At 46.1% G+C, this 13,936-nt stretch overlaps 1 protein-coding gene across 1 annotated transcript in view; it reads left to right on the forward strand.

Moving 5' to 3' along the window:
• robo4 (roundabout, axon guidance receptor, homolog 4) overlaps nt 1-4,934 on the forward strand; it is a gene marked incomplete at its 5' end in the record, with an annotated part of 26,455 nt that extends 21,521 nt beyond the window's left edge. Inside the window, 2 exons of the mRNA XM_084436950.1 lie at nt 374-732; nt 3,604-4,934. Of these exons, the coding sequence (XP_084293076.1) occupies nt 374-732; nt 3,604-3,896 (652 nt within the window). The 3' untranslated portion in view covers nt 3,897-4,934. The remainder of the gene's footprint in view (nt 1-373; nt 733-3,603) is intronic.
• Nucleotides 4,935-13,936: the final 9,002 nt, after the last annotated feature.

Here is a 13,936-nt window from a genome sequence, read left to right on the forward strand (position 1 = left end):
GACACTTTTATCCAAAGCGACTTAAGTTGCATTTAATGCAGGTAGTCAGTGCACTACTACTCACCAGAACTCACTAGTGCATCTCCTCTCTCATTTCATTTCAAACGTTTATTTATACTCGTGAAGGTTTTCCTCATTTACAGAGATGACAAGTTTACACAGAAAAACAAGTGACTAAGAGCATAATCTAGTGCTGCAGTGCAAGAGTAGCAATATAGTAATAATTATAATAATTATAATAATAATTATAATAATACTCTTATATTTTATTTATTTATTTATATATATTTTTTATTTATTTATTTATTTATATATATTTATTTATGTATATATATAAAAGGAGTAACAGGTCTGATATCCTGCTGTGTTTCAGCGATGCGTCGGGCAGCCCTCCCTCCCAGCCCCGCCCCTTCTCCCCCACGCCCACCCTGGGCTACATCTGCGGGCCCCTCCCCTCCGACCAGCTGGCCGACGCCGACGCCGACGACCAGGGGGAGGAGTCCCGCCGTCCGACGGGCTCGCGGCGCGCCCGCCTCCGGAGCACGCCGTCGTCGTGCTGCAGCGAATGGGAGGGCTCGCTGTGGAACGGCTGGGGCTCGGTGTCCGAGGGCAACGCGGAGAGCGCCCGCGCCAGCCTCATCAGCTCGTCGGACGGCTCGTTCATGAACGACGCCCACTTCGCCCGCGCGCTGGCGGCGGCGGCCGAGTCGATGAGCGGGGCGTCCTTCTCGGGTGAGGAGTGGTGGAGAACGTGCTCGGATCAGTGAGTGGATGAATGGATGAATGAATGAATGAATGAATGAATGAAACTTTATTTTGAACATTTAAACCTTAACCTGTGTTTCGTTGTTGCGTTAACGTACCTGTAGTTTCTATCCACACCTAATGGAATTAATGAATACATGAATGAATGAATGAATGAATGAATGAGTGAGTGAGTGAGTGAGTGAGTGAGTGAATGAATGAATGAATGAATGAATGAATGAATGAATGAATGAATGAATGAAACTTTAATGTGAACATTTAAACCTTAACCTTCCTCAGGATAAAAAAATAATTGTTATCCTTTTTTTTATTTTTAATTGTGTGATATTTTTACTGTTTAGTTTCTTCACTGGCTTTGGTTTACTTGGTGTAAATCATGGAGAGCTACCATCAGCGTCCACTAGATGGCGCAGTCTGATCAAGCTAACTAAGTCAGAGACACCAAGCTGAACTGAGAGCATGAAACCATTTCACACCGAAGCTTATTGGAAAAGATTCCATTAATTGACAGTGAGGAGCTGCCGTCATTATAATGTTTGATATTTGATATATTGTTATATTTACAACCCAGGAACAGTTCCGTTTCAGTCCGTTTGATCTCAGTGCTCACTGAAAAACAACAACAAGACTTGTTTGTCCTCAGTGCTCACTGAAAAACAACAACAAAACTTTTATCATGTAGGCTGCTGAACTCCAAAAAAGACTTCTCGATTAATCAAAGAGATTATTTCAGTGTTATTCCCAGAGTGGTCCAGACTTGGGGCGGAGCGCTCAGCAGGGGGTCGCTGACCGGCTCTGTTATCTGGGCGTCCCTGGCTGGTCTGGGGGGGAGGCTGGTCTGGAGGGAGGCTGGTCTGGGGGGGAGGCTGGTCCGGGGGGGAGGCTGGTCTGGGGGGGAGGCTGGTCTGGGGGGGAGGCTGGTCTGGGGGGGAGGGCGGAGTCACGCTGGGCGCAGATACCCAGGGGGCTTGCATGGGGCTCATGTGGGGACTCTGTGTGTGTGTGAGTGCGTGTGTGCTCTTGTGGGAATAGTGTGTGTGTGTGTGGTCAGGCATACTTACCCGAGGGACAGAGTAATGGGATTGAGGTGAGGGTGTATCACAAACACACACTTTTCATCTTGACACCACCGCAGAGAAAGAGTGTGTGTGTGTGTGTGTTCCTTTGTGTCCTGTATGAGTCTTGGGACTCCCATGGCGTGATTCGGCGGTGGCACCGGGAGATTACTTAGCCCCTCTCAGCAAATGAAACAAGCCACCGAGCCATCGTTTCCACGGCGTCACTTAATCAATCACCCCTTCTCTCTCTCTCCAAACGTGGGCCGCTTTCAACTTTACTCCATTTGCCCAATTGTTCTTTTTAATACTGGTGTGTAGCCACAGTCACAGTCCACAGCAACACTGCATACCGGGCGCTTTAGAAATTAGATTGTCGTGGGAGGATTGTGAATCAAAGTAGTCGAGTATCAATTAGACCTTCGGTCGCTGCCAAATCGCTTGAAATGGGCTGTTCAAAAAAAACGAGGCAGCATGAATTAGACATTGGAATTCAGACTGAGTAGTACAGGTTAGATTAAGTGACTGAGTGGGAAGCCATTACGTTGATTGTTGCTTTTGCCTGTGTGTGTGTGTGTGTGTGTGTGTGTGTGTGTGTGTGTGTGTGTGTGTGTGTGTGTGTGTGTGTGTGTGTGTGTGTGTGTGTATGTATGTGTGTGTGTGTGCGTGTGTGTATGTGTGTGCGTGTGTGTGTGTTAGGGATGTGCTGAGATGTCATTATCTGTATCTGTTCAATCAACATAATTATCTGTATTTGTGTTTGGATAGAAACTGGAAATGGGCGTGGTTTATATCGGAAGTTGTGTTAAATCCTATTTTCTAGTAACTAAATATTCATTGGCAATGCATTTTTGAGCATTCAAAGCATCAAATTGATTTAATACGGGCATATAATTAACTGAAATATATTTCCACGTTCGAGTCCGGCCACTAAAAGTTTGTTGATTCTAAATTGAAGTTCTCAATGGAGTGCAATGAGTTGACAATTCTGTCTGATATCAGGATAACTCAACTGGGATGTGATGGAAAACTGTCAAATACATCAGTAGGTGGCGCTGTGCTACCATTTCAGATGCCAGCTGTCACATGACTAGCAACGTTCGCTCTCAGAGTCAAGACAACATAAATCGATCAAAACAGAGTTTGGACATAAATGAAGTGCGCTGCTAAATGTGCAAAGCTGTTTTAAAACTTAGCAGCCGTACTACGACAATACAGGCAGCAGTACCACATATGTAGTAAACATCCACAAACCACATTTCGTCTCAGACTGAGTGTAGTCTATTTTTTGAAGTTATTGTCTAGTTGACAATAACGTTACGTTATGGCTTAAGCCATGTTTTTTCCCCATAACGTTACTGCAATGGATATAAAGTCTTCAGGTGGAACGCGCTTCCAAATCCATACCTACCAAAACGGAATGACCAGCTGATTAGCTGAATTAAGTAACTTGATGCGTGACCTTTCAACTTTATCTGACAACGGGTGAGGGAAAATGTGTCCTCTCTTACCGCCTCACTGTGGGCATTGCCGGTGGTCTCATCAGATTAGCGCAGCGTCTCCTGTGATTCACTCACCAACATAACAATATGCTAATGAGGATGACGCACGCTATTTTTTTCCCTCCGAATAATAACGAGTAACTTCGGATAGAAAAAATACCCGTTTCCAAGGGATTATCTGTGCCTTTCCTAATAGCGTATCTGTATTCGAGCACAGCCCTAATGTGTGTGTGTGTTGTTGTTGTTTATTTCTCTCTCTCCGTCTCCCCCCACACATCCAGACTTCTCTCCGCCGGCGTCCCCCCTCAGCGGTCTGTTCCCGCCCATGCGCGGCGTGTCGGGGGGCGAGTGTTTCGGCGAGCTGGACCCCATGCCCGTGTGGGACTGGAGCACCGCCTGGGTGGAGGAGATGGAGGCTCAGTACCGCGCCCAGTACCCCCACCCTCCCCCGACCACCGCCGCCGCCTCCTCCGCCTTCAACACCTGGGGCCGCCGCCGCGACGGCCAGCGAGACGCCAGGGAGAGGGGCAACCGAGGAGCGGCCGCCGCCGGCGAGGTGACGTCACGGAGATGATCGGTCGATCGGGCGTCTGAGGTCCAGGTCCATGTCAGCGTGTGGGAGTGAACGGAGGTGGCGCTCCTGACGTGGAGATGCTGGTTTCTCACGGGCTGGTTTCTCAGCTCGGAACTGGGGCGGGACCGGTCGCAGCTGGCAGTTAGCTTTGTTCCCGCTTCCTAGTGGAGACCCTATCGTTGGTTACCTGTACTCGGTTTCCCAGAATACCTCAGGACAGTCTGTCCTCCATTTTGTGCCCCCCTCTCCCTCTCCCTCTAATTTGGGTTTGGCACAAGAAGTGCTTGCTGTTCCGCAGTTTAACTTTAGTTTGAGATAAAACTTTCGGTTTCCCGTGAAACCTCACAAAAAAGCAAAAAAAAAAGTTTGGATAACAGGTAATTTCCTCAGTCAACATTTGGAAATAATAGTTCTCTTATACACTGTTAAGCTTTCCTTTTTGAGAATGGTCTCATTATACTGAATATTGAAAACTGTCAGAGCAGATTTTTATCTTGACCATTTATTGAGCATTAATTTGCTATAGCATGTAAATATTTGACAGATTTATTTAATGAACCAACAACACTGTGACTTTCAATCCCACGTTCTGTCTTCTTTTTCTCTCTGTCATACTTTCACTCCAGGAAGTGTTTTGTATTGTTGTATTGGAGCAAATGTTTGACTTTTTGTTTTTTGGGGTTTTGAATGTTCACTCAGATTTGAGTGGACATGTAGAATAACATTCCTAGGTAAGTTCTGTTCGAGCTTTCTTTCTTTCTTTGTCTTTCTTTCTCTCTTTCTTTCTTTCGTTCCTTCCATTCCCCCCAGTATTGACTTGAAACTAATGAATCCCCGTGTCGTTGTGTGCAAGTTTGTCATCTTAAGTGTGCTTCCCAAGTTTGGATTGAAGTCCTTTGTACCTGCTGAACAATAAGTAGATGGTGGCCCTTTGTAAAGAGTTTGTAAGAATAGTTTCAGTAGGAATGGACTAATATCTGTCTCACCAGTGATGAGGAATCGTGTTTCCTGCCTGCCTGTCTGATTAGATGTTGCTGTTTGATGCTTGACTAACCCAATTCCTTCTATTGAGGCCTTAATAAAACCTAAAAACACGTCTAAGAGTCAGATAGCATTTTTTCAATACTTATAGAGGCAAAATATACCTACTGGAAGTGGACCAGGCAATGAGAGGCAGATGACTGTGTGGTGCTTTCTGGAAGGTTGTGTCTATTGCTCTACAGTAGAATCCACTTAATTAATCACTTACAGGATGTCAAGGGGTTTCAAATCTGCCACACAACAAGTGACACACATGTGAGTAGTGACACAGCACACAACACACACACATGCAGCTTAGGGGTCGCTGGTGGAGTTTGTCCCCTGCGTTTCTCCCGTCCAAGCTGTCGTCCTCCGGGGGCAGCCAGGAGCAGTGGGCAGCCATCATGGCGCCCGGGGACCAAGTCCAAGTGCTCAGTCCATGTCTTGGTCAGGGACCGGACTGAAGAGCATCAGTTCTTCTGCGTGTTTTTATATCGGGGGTTCTTGAGAGGAAACCCTTGTGACCTCGGGGAGAACATGTAAACTCCACATAGAAAGGCCCGGGGGGGGGTACCCGAACCGGAGTACCTGAGAACCCTGGGGAGAACACTCCTGGCGGGAATCGAACCCAGGACCTTCTTGCTGTGAGGCGACACAAGTACTGAGCAGCAACCAATCCACTTGTCCGCTCTTGAAGAACCATCTAGCCACCGTTCCGATCTATTCCACTGAGGGTAGAACTTCTACTCTAGGGGTTCTACTGAGAACCCAAAGGCTTATGATGCCAGAGAGAACCGTTCCTTGTGTGTGGGGGGGGGGGGGTCCCGGGCAGGCCAGGGGTCATGCTATAAGTGATTACAGACTAGCTGTAATCCTCACCACAAACAAACCCGAGACTACTGGATATTACACAACGCTATCTGCCTTTGGCGTCCGTGTGGGTGTGCATGTGTGCATGTGTGTGGTGTGTGTGTGTGTAGACTAGCGTACCAAAGGGATTATGTCCCTTCATCTCCCTCCCTCAGCGCAGCCATATGCTGGGCACGAAAAGCCACCAGGTCCTCCACACACACACACACACACACGCACACACAGTTTCTTTCCATTTTTACATACAAACAGAGCTGTAGCCCATCACACATGGATCTGTACCACTGGGATAGGCCCGTGCCAAGAAAAAAGCTTTATATAGCCTTGTCAGTAATCCAGCAACCCACGCTGGTCATGACCAGAACACACACACACACACACACACACACACACATACACACACACACACGCATACACACACACACACACACACACACTTTCACATCTTCGCTCGCCTTATTTTACTTTCTCTCCATTCTGCCATAGAGAGGTTTTGCATCTCAGGAGGACATGATGTGAGACAGTAATACTAAGCATCCTCTCTACTCGGCTAGATGTGTGTGTGTGTGTGTGTGTGTGTGGCGAGCTTTTTAGCCATGACTCCATCAATGCAAGGTCTATCTTAGGCGATAAGGCTTTTTAGAATGACTTTAAGTGTTTTTTTTTTATTTGGATTTTTGGTACAGTTAATACTATTTTACTATATTGTTATTGAGTCAGTTGCGAGTTTTTGCAGCCAGACTGAGTAGGATGTGATCACACACAGCCCAGAGTAACAGCAAAATGTTTGAACTGTGTTTGAAAACAGTGGTGAACTCAGGGTGCCGTGTCAAAAGTAATCATTTCATTAACTGGAAATCAATGGGTCCCATATGGGCGATCCATATCTTTGACAACATGGGGCTAGCTAATCGCACTTGGCGACCGCATGCTCACACACACACACACACACACACACACACACACACACACACACATACACACACACACACACACACACAACTTATGCAGCTCTACACTACCACTCATACACAGTTTTAGATCACTAACTTTTCTTTTAAATGTCACCAATTTTTCTCTCTTGCTCTTTCTAACACACACACACACACACACACACACACACACACACACACACACACACACACACACACACACACACACGCGCAGCATCATGTCCAGGGTCCTCTGGTCCCGGTGGGGGGTGTGTTATGCTCGGAGGGGTGCGGTCAGACCAGACGACCCCCGTGGGAGTGAGCCTTCTGTCGGCCCTCGCTGTGACCCAGATCTGGTCCGACTCTCTGACCACATCAGATAGCCACATCACACACGGGCTCTTTGCTAGTTTTCACCACAACGTTTTCCTCTAGTTGTTGGATCTAGCGCTGCGCGGTCTCTCTTCATGAGTCTCTATTCATTAAAAGTTGACACGACCTGTTCTGTTTTGTTTTGTTTACAACCGCTACTAATGGTGCGTTCCAGGCAACCCGTAACTCGTGTTTTTCCGACCTCCTACACGTGAAAATGCTCTGGAATGGCAGTCAAACCCGTAACTTCCCACCCGTGAACTCGTACAGATCGATGTACTCCCAGTTGCCGGGTGGGAAGTTACGGGTTTGACTGCCATTCCAGAGCATTTTCACGTGTAGGAGGTCGGAAAAACACGAGTTACGGGTTGCCTGGAACGCACCATAACCATGGAGGTATAATATAACTGGAGACGGCATTGAAAATGGCTGCCTATTCATTTCAATGAAAGTTGCTCACCGGCGCATGAAGCCATTTGACGTAGTGGCCAAAGCCCGGTATTGCAAGTCATGTCACGGCATGCGGCCCAAGAACCTTATTTCCCATGTTAGTGGATGATGATAGATAGGGCTAGAAAAGGAAAACAAAATTTTTCTGGGTATCATTCAGCATCAGAGACTAATCTTATCAATATAAACTTTTAGTTTTAGGGGTTTTGGGGTTTTTGAAGCCACCAATACCTGTATTGAGCCATTTAAACATGTGCTGTGCACGAGCCTCGGGGACGCGCTGGTCGCGCGTTCGTGAGTCCTGCGAGCTCGGGAAAGCACGTCACCATAGGAAGACCCGCCCTACTCTGCCTCTGATTGGATAGGAAGTCATGTAATGACGTCGGTTAACATTTGCTATGCTTTAGCAATGAAGCTTATGATCATGCTAATCATAGATATGAACGTATGTCTATGATGCAAATGATCATGACATGTGGTTACTTTAGGACATCGTTGGAAAAGAACTAGAGGGTAAGTGGGTCAATGTTGAATAACTTAGCTAACATTACCTAATGTTACATTTCTTTATATTAACATCAACTATATTGATAGGCTAGGGAGCTATGCTAACGGTAGCTAATGCTAACGGCTTAGGGTTAACGTTAGTTAATGCTAACGTTACGTTCGGAGGTCTGATGTATTTCAATTTTAACAATGTTGAGCATGATCAATGTGACATTGTTCATACATTGATTACAGTCTGTAATCTTGTCTGGCATTATTTAGCTATAGTGGGCTGATGCTTGCTGCTGCTACTATAGCATTTGCCACATTATACATCAAATTAATCAAGCATAGTTAGTGTTATTACCTGAAGGCATTATTACCATTGCAAGTAAGCATGCCATGTATATGCCATGCCTGGAAATCAAATTAATAGTGTAATTATTCCCCATCATAGCTCATTGTACACTGATATAATCATTCTCCTTGCCTTTGCTAATACTCATCTCTTTTATCAAACTTTGTGCTAGGAAAGAAATCTGGCTGTGATTCGTCACTAGTGCTCATCCAGGCTGTTGTCATCTCCCGCCTGGACTCCTGCAACTCCCTACTTGAATCAGAACACATAATCAGCTCTGCCTTCTCTTTGACCAGGTTAGCCAATGGGGCAACTGTGGCGGTTGGGGGAGGGGGGTATAATTATTGGACAGGACACCTGACCATCATCCTCAGTGTTGACTGAGAGCTTGTGATGGCTGTTTGTTGGTCTCTCCCCAGGTCAACCTAATGAGACCCTCCTTCATCTTCTTCCACAAGATAGACCGGCTGGCCCCAGTACGCTCCAGCAGACAGGACCAGATACACAGGTGAGGCCTGTCTGTAGCGGAGCCACCGCCTCGCTCCGCCTCTGATGTAACTCGGTTCTTCAGCTTGGCTGCGTACTTGATTGATGTTGCACATGGGCGATTGGAACTAAACTAACCTTGCGTTGCATTTGTCTCTCTCTCTCTGGCTCTATCGTGTCCACTCTGCTGGCGCTGATGGATGGGTTGGACAGTCAAGGGGAGCCAGTGGTCCAGTTCCTGTTCATGCTTGGTTGTTGCCTACTCACCTTCCCATCTCCTGCATCACCTGCCACCTGTCTCCACTCTGCCCAGCTGCACCTCATCCCTCATTACTCTTAGCATTAATACCAGTCAATTTCCCTTGGTTCTCTGTAAGATCATCCAGTCATCTACCAAGTCTGCTCAGCTCTTCTGTCTGCCATATTTTGAAGTTGTTTATTGAAATTGAGTTAAAGTAGTTTGTATGGGTCAAGCATCCTCCAGTTTGTATGACTCAAGATCTGTTTACTGCCATGTATATGGTTCACACATACTAGAAATTTGACTAGGGTTAAGGCATACACTGGTGACATGTTTTTAATTGTTTTGTGATCACTGTCTTTGTGATATTTTCTGATGACCAAGCCTTTGATCTAAGCAGAGCCTTAGCACATTATGGAGGAACCATGTCCCTTTCTTTTACCGATCCCTGAGAGCAAGACCTGTGAATGTCCTGAACAGTGTGGTGGCCACATTTGTTGGGAATTTGGGTGGAAACTGTGGAACATCATTGCATAGTTTGACTGCCATTTCATACCAACATTAAGAGAAAGTGGAGAAGTAGGCTATACCTAGAAAATACTATAGTTGTGCAATTCGTTTGTACAGTCTGGTAGTTAAATGGTTAAAAATGGGCAAGCAATAACATTGGAGGGAAATGTATACTGACACTGATGATTGTTTCAGAAATGGTCTGAGACAAAATAATGAAATGTTATACATCAGTATTGTGAAACACTGAACATATTTTAATGACTGACAAGGAGAGAGGAAACAGTCCAAGTTAATCAATAATAACTAGGCTCACTATGAACAGTGTGTATTATTGGCTCTGTTCTGACATCAGTGCACAGTTCATTCCACCACTGTGAGGCCAGGACAGAAAAAAGCCATGGCCAGGCCAATCTGCCGTAGGGGGGCTTGGAGCAACTGGGAAACAAATCACCTCAAGGCAGCAGAGCTTGACCACAGCCTGGAGGTCGGACGGAGCTGTTCATTTGCCCTGTAGGCTTGCATCACAGTCCTAAACTGGATGGGACAGCGCAGGGAGCCAGTGCAGAGAACGGAGTAGGGAAGTTTTGTGGAAGAGCATGGGGCCGTTGAACACCAGGTCAGCAGCAGCTTTCTCCAGGAGTCTGATGGCCAACGCTGCAGGATGGCAGCAAGTAGGGAGTTGCAGGAGTCCAGGCGGGAGATGACAACAGCCTGGATGAGCACTAGTGACGAATCACAGCCAGATTTCTTTCCTAGCACAAAGTTTGATAAAAGAGATGAGTATTAGCAAAGGCAAGGAGAATGATTATATCAGTGTACAATGAGCTATGATGGGGAATAATTACACTATTAATTTGATTTCCAGGCATGGCATATACATGGCATGCTTACTTGCAATGGTAATAATGCCTTCAGGTAATAACACTAACTATGCTTGATTAATTTGATGTATAATGTGGCAAATGCTATAGTAGCAGCAGCAAGCATCAGCCCACTATAGCTAAATAATGCCAGACAAGATTACAGACTGTAATCAATGTATGAACAATGTCACATTGATCATGCTCAACATTGTTAAAATTGAAATACATCAGACCTCCGAACGTAACGTTAGCATTAACTAACGTTAACCCTAAGCCGTTAGCATTAGCTACCGTTAGCATAGCTCCCTAGCCTATCAATATAGTTGATGTTAATATAAAGAAATGTAACATTAGGTAATGTTAGCTAAGTTATTCAACATTGACCCACTTACCCTCTAGTTCTTTTCCAACGATGTCCTAAAGTAACCACATGTCATGATCATTTGCATCATAGACATACGTTCATATCTATGATTAGCATGATCATAAGCTTCATTGCTAAAGCATAGCAAATGTTAACCGACGTCATTACATGACTTCCTATCCAATCAGAGGCAGAGTAGGGCGGGTCTTCCTATGGTGACGTGCTTTCCCGAGCTCGCAGGACTCACGAACGCGCGACCAGCGCGTCCCCGAGGCTCGTGCACAGCACATGTTTAAATGGCTCAATACAGGTATTGGTGGCTTCAAAAACCCCAAAACCCCTAAAACTAAAAGTTTATATTGATAAGATTAGTCTCTGATGCTGAATGATACCCAGAAAAATTTTGTTTTCCTTTTCTAGCCCTATCTATCATCATCCACTAACATGGGAAATAAGGTTCTTGGGCCGCATGCCGTGACATGACTTGCAATACCGGGCTTGGCCTGAAAGCCCATGGTGGCTTCAATGCGCCAAGCTGATCCTGGGGGCTTGACCATAACCTGTCCCGTTTCCATGGACGCGACGGCGTTGGCTACAGCCTCGCGCTCACGCGGCTTCGCTCGTCACGACGTCATCGCGTCAGCCCAGAAATCACGAGCATCCATCTCCCGCTGCCAACGCGCAATTAACATGGAAATTGAAGTGCGGCGTTTTGGGACGGGGGTCTAAATGACCTCCCCCATCCATGCGTTCCTGTCTTTCTTCTCTCAGGCCGTCCCCTCTTTCTCTCTTCCTCTCTTTCTCTCTGCCCTTGTGGGCGTTTCAGCCCTGACACCGGCTAATGAATGAGCCTGGTGATTTATGGATCTGGCCCAGGGACAGGGTGAGCCGGGTGGGGGGGTTAGAATGAGCACTAGAGGGTAGGGAGGAGGAGGAGGAGGAGGAAGAGGAGGAGTGGGGGTTAGGGTGAGTACGAGGGATTGGGGGGAGGGGGGAGGGTCTTCTGGGACACATTTGAATGGGGGTGAGGGTAAGAGGGTGAGGTTTTGTCGGGTCAGAACTGTGACTGATCCCTTCTCTGCTCTAACTGGTTTGGTCTGGCTTGGTTCTGGGGGGGGGGGGGGGGGGTCACTCTCACGGGTCCAGATGATCAGATCATGAGTTCACCAGCCAAGCGCTCATGTCCGTCTTTGTCAGGGACGGTCGGTGGAAGGGATCTGTTCTTCTGCATGTTTTTCATATTGGGTTCGTTGCACATGTGGTTCCACTCCCTCTTTAAGACGTGTTCTAAGGAACCTGATGTTTATCTCGAGGGTAAAGCATCCATCACAATCCTTTAACCAATCAGCTCACTGCTGCTGGGACCACACTGAAGAAGAAAGATGCATGCTCAGTGTGTGTGTGTGTGTGTGTGTGTTTCTGTGTGTGTGCATGTGTGTGACAGAGATGGAGAGTGTATGTGTGTGTAGCAGAGGTGTGTGGTGTGTGTAGCAGAGGTGTGTGTGTGTGTTTGTTTGCGTATGTTCCCACTTGCATGCCTGTGTGTGCATGTGTGTGTGTGTGTGTAGAGGAGAGATAAACTGTGTGTGTGTACGTGTGTGTGCGTGTACATGTGTGTATGTGTGAGAGATGGAGAATGCATGTGCATGTGTGTAGGAGAGGTGTGTGTGTGCGTGTGTGTGTGCGCGCGTGTGCACGTGTGTGTGTGTGTGTGTGTGTGCGTGCGTGTGTGTGTGTGCGTGCATGTGTGTGTGTGTGTGTGTCCTCAGGGTATCTAATACCATGTCTCAGGTGGTTGGAGAGAGAGAGTGCGTGTTCTGTTTTTGCTTTCGGAGCTTTGGGCAGAAGGCCTCACACGGCAATTTCATGCTTGGTCCGTGCAGAACCAGCCAGGTGGAATGTGCTGTGAATTGTCTGCAACGATAGGAGCGAGGAAAAAAAAACAGAAAAAGCAGAGAACACAACTTCAGCTAAGCTATCGCCTTTCAAGCTCTCCTGGAGGTGAGGAGAGTCATGTTTGAAGTGGTACTCCAACTCCAAAACAAAGTTAAATCAAGATTATTGGTTGTACAGCAAAAGTTTCACTATAAACCAGTCAACACCACTTCAGGAGAAATGTTAATTCAGGCACTGAACACTGTTACACAAGTAGCGTACACTGACATGTAGTTCAACAAATGTATTTTATTGTATTTTTACAAAACAACAAGACTACCAAAAAGTTAGTCCACAGAACGGGTCATTTTGGTTTTTTGAACAGAATACGCAAGTTTATCTCACTATCGCAGCAACACTCCTCGAGGAAAGTGACGGGTTTACAATCTTTTACAACATCTGTCCATCGGCGCACAACAAGCTTTCGTACAAAAGAAACACAAAAAAATGTAGAAAAGACGGTGGATGGGAGGGATGAGGGTTTCCAAAGAGAGAAAAGGCGTCCTGTGGTTCGGTTCATAGCTCCCTTTGACAAACATACACATTGTGCTTCATGTTTTCTGTTGTACACCATCACAACAAGAGAGTGCAATAGTTTCCAAAGGTACTGTACACACGTTCTACAAAAAGAGGTTGGCACATTCAAGACATGAACTTTTTAAAATGTTATTTCTTTTATAATAACGGACCTTTTTTTTAACAGTTGTTTTACAGTTGTTTTTTTATTTTTTTTCCCCCCGTTATAAATACAATATACTTTCTTTCCTGTATCCAGAGCCCACCTACAAACAGTACAGAGATGGTTATTTACAAATGAGGTTTGGGACGAACCCGGGATTTATAAATAATTGTAATAATTTCAAAAAACAAGACACGAGTCTTCCGTTCTGTCCCAGAGGGCCGAGCGGTCCTCCGGCACCCGTGCATACTTCCTGTCCGTCTGTCGTTCCGCTCCGACAGCAGAACCGCTCTGGAGGCGTCGAAGGACGGGTAGGTGACAAAGGGTGTTTCGTTTTCAAAGCGTCTTCCTGTAGTCGCTTATCTCATTTCCTGTGAAGAGAGGGACAAACGAGGACATTCGAAATGTGAATAAAAGGGACCTAATTTAAATATTTACATTTGATTCAGACCTTGGAAGTATGTACTGAGT

This window comes from Borostomias antarcticus, assembly GCF_949987555.1.
Source record: "Borostomias antarcticus genome assembly, chromosome: 1".
Classification (NCBI taxonomy): domain Eukaryota; kingdom Metazoa; phylum Chordata; class Actinopteri; order Stomiiformes; family Stomiidae; genus Borostomias; species Borostomias antarcticus.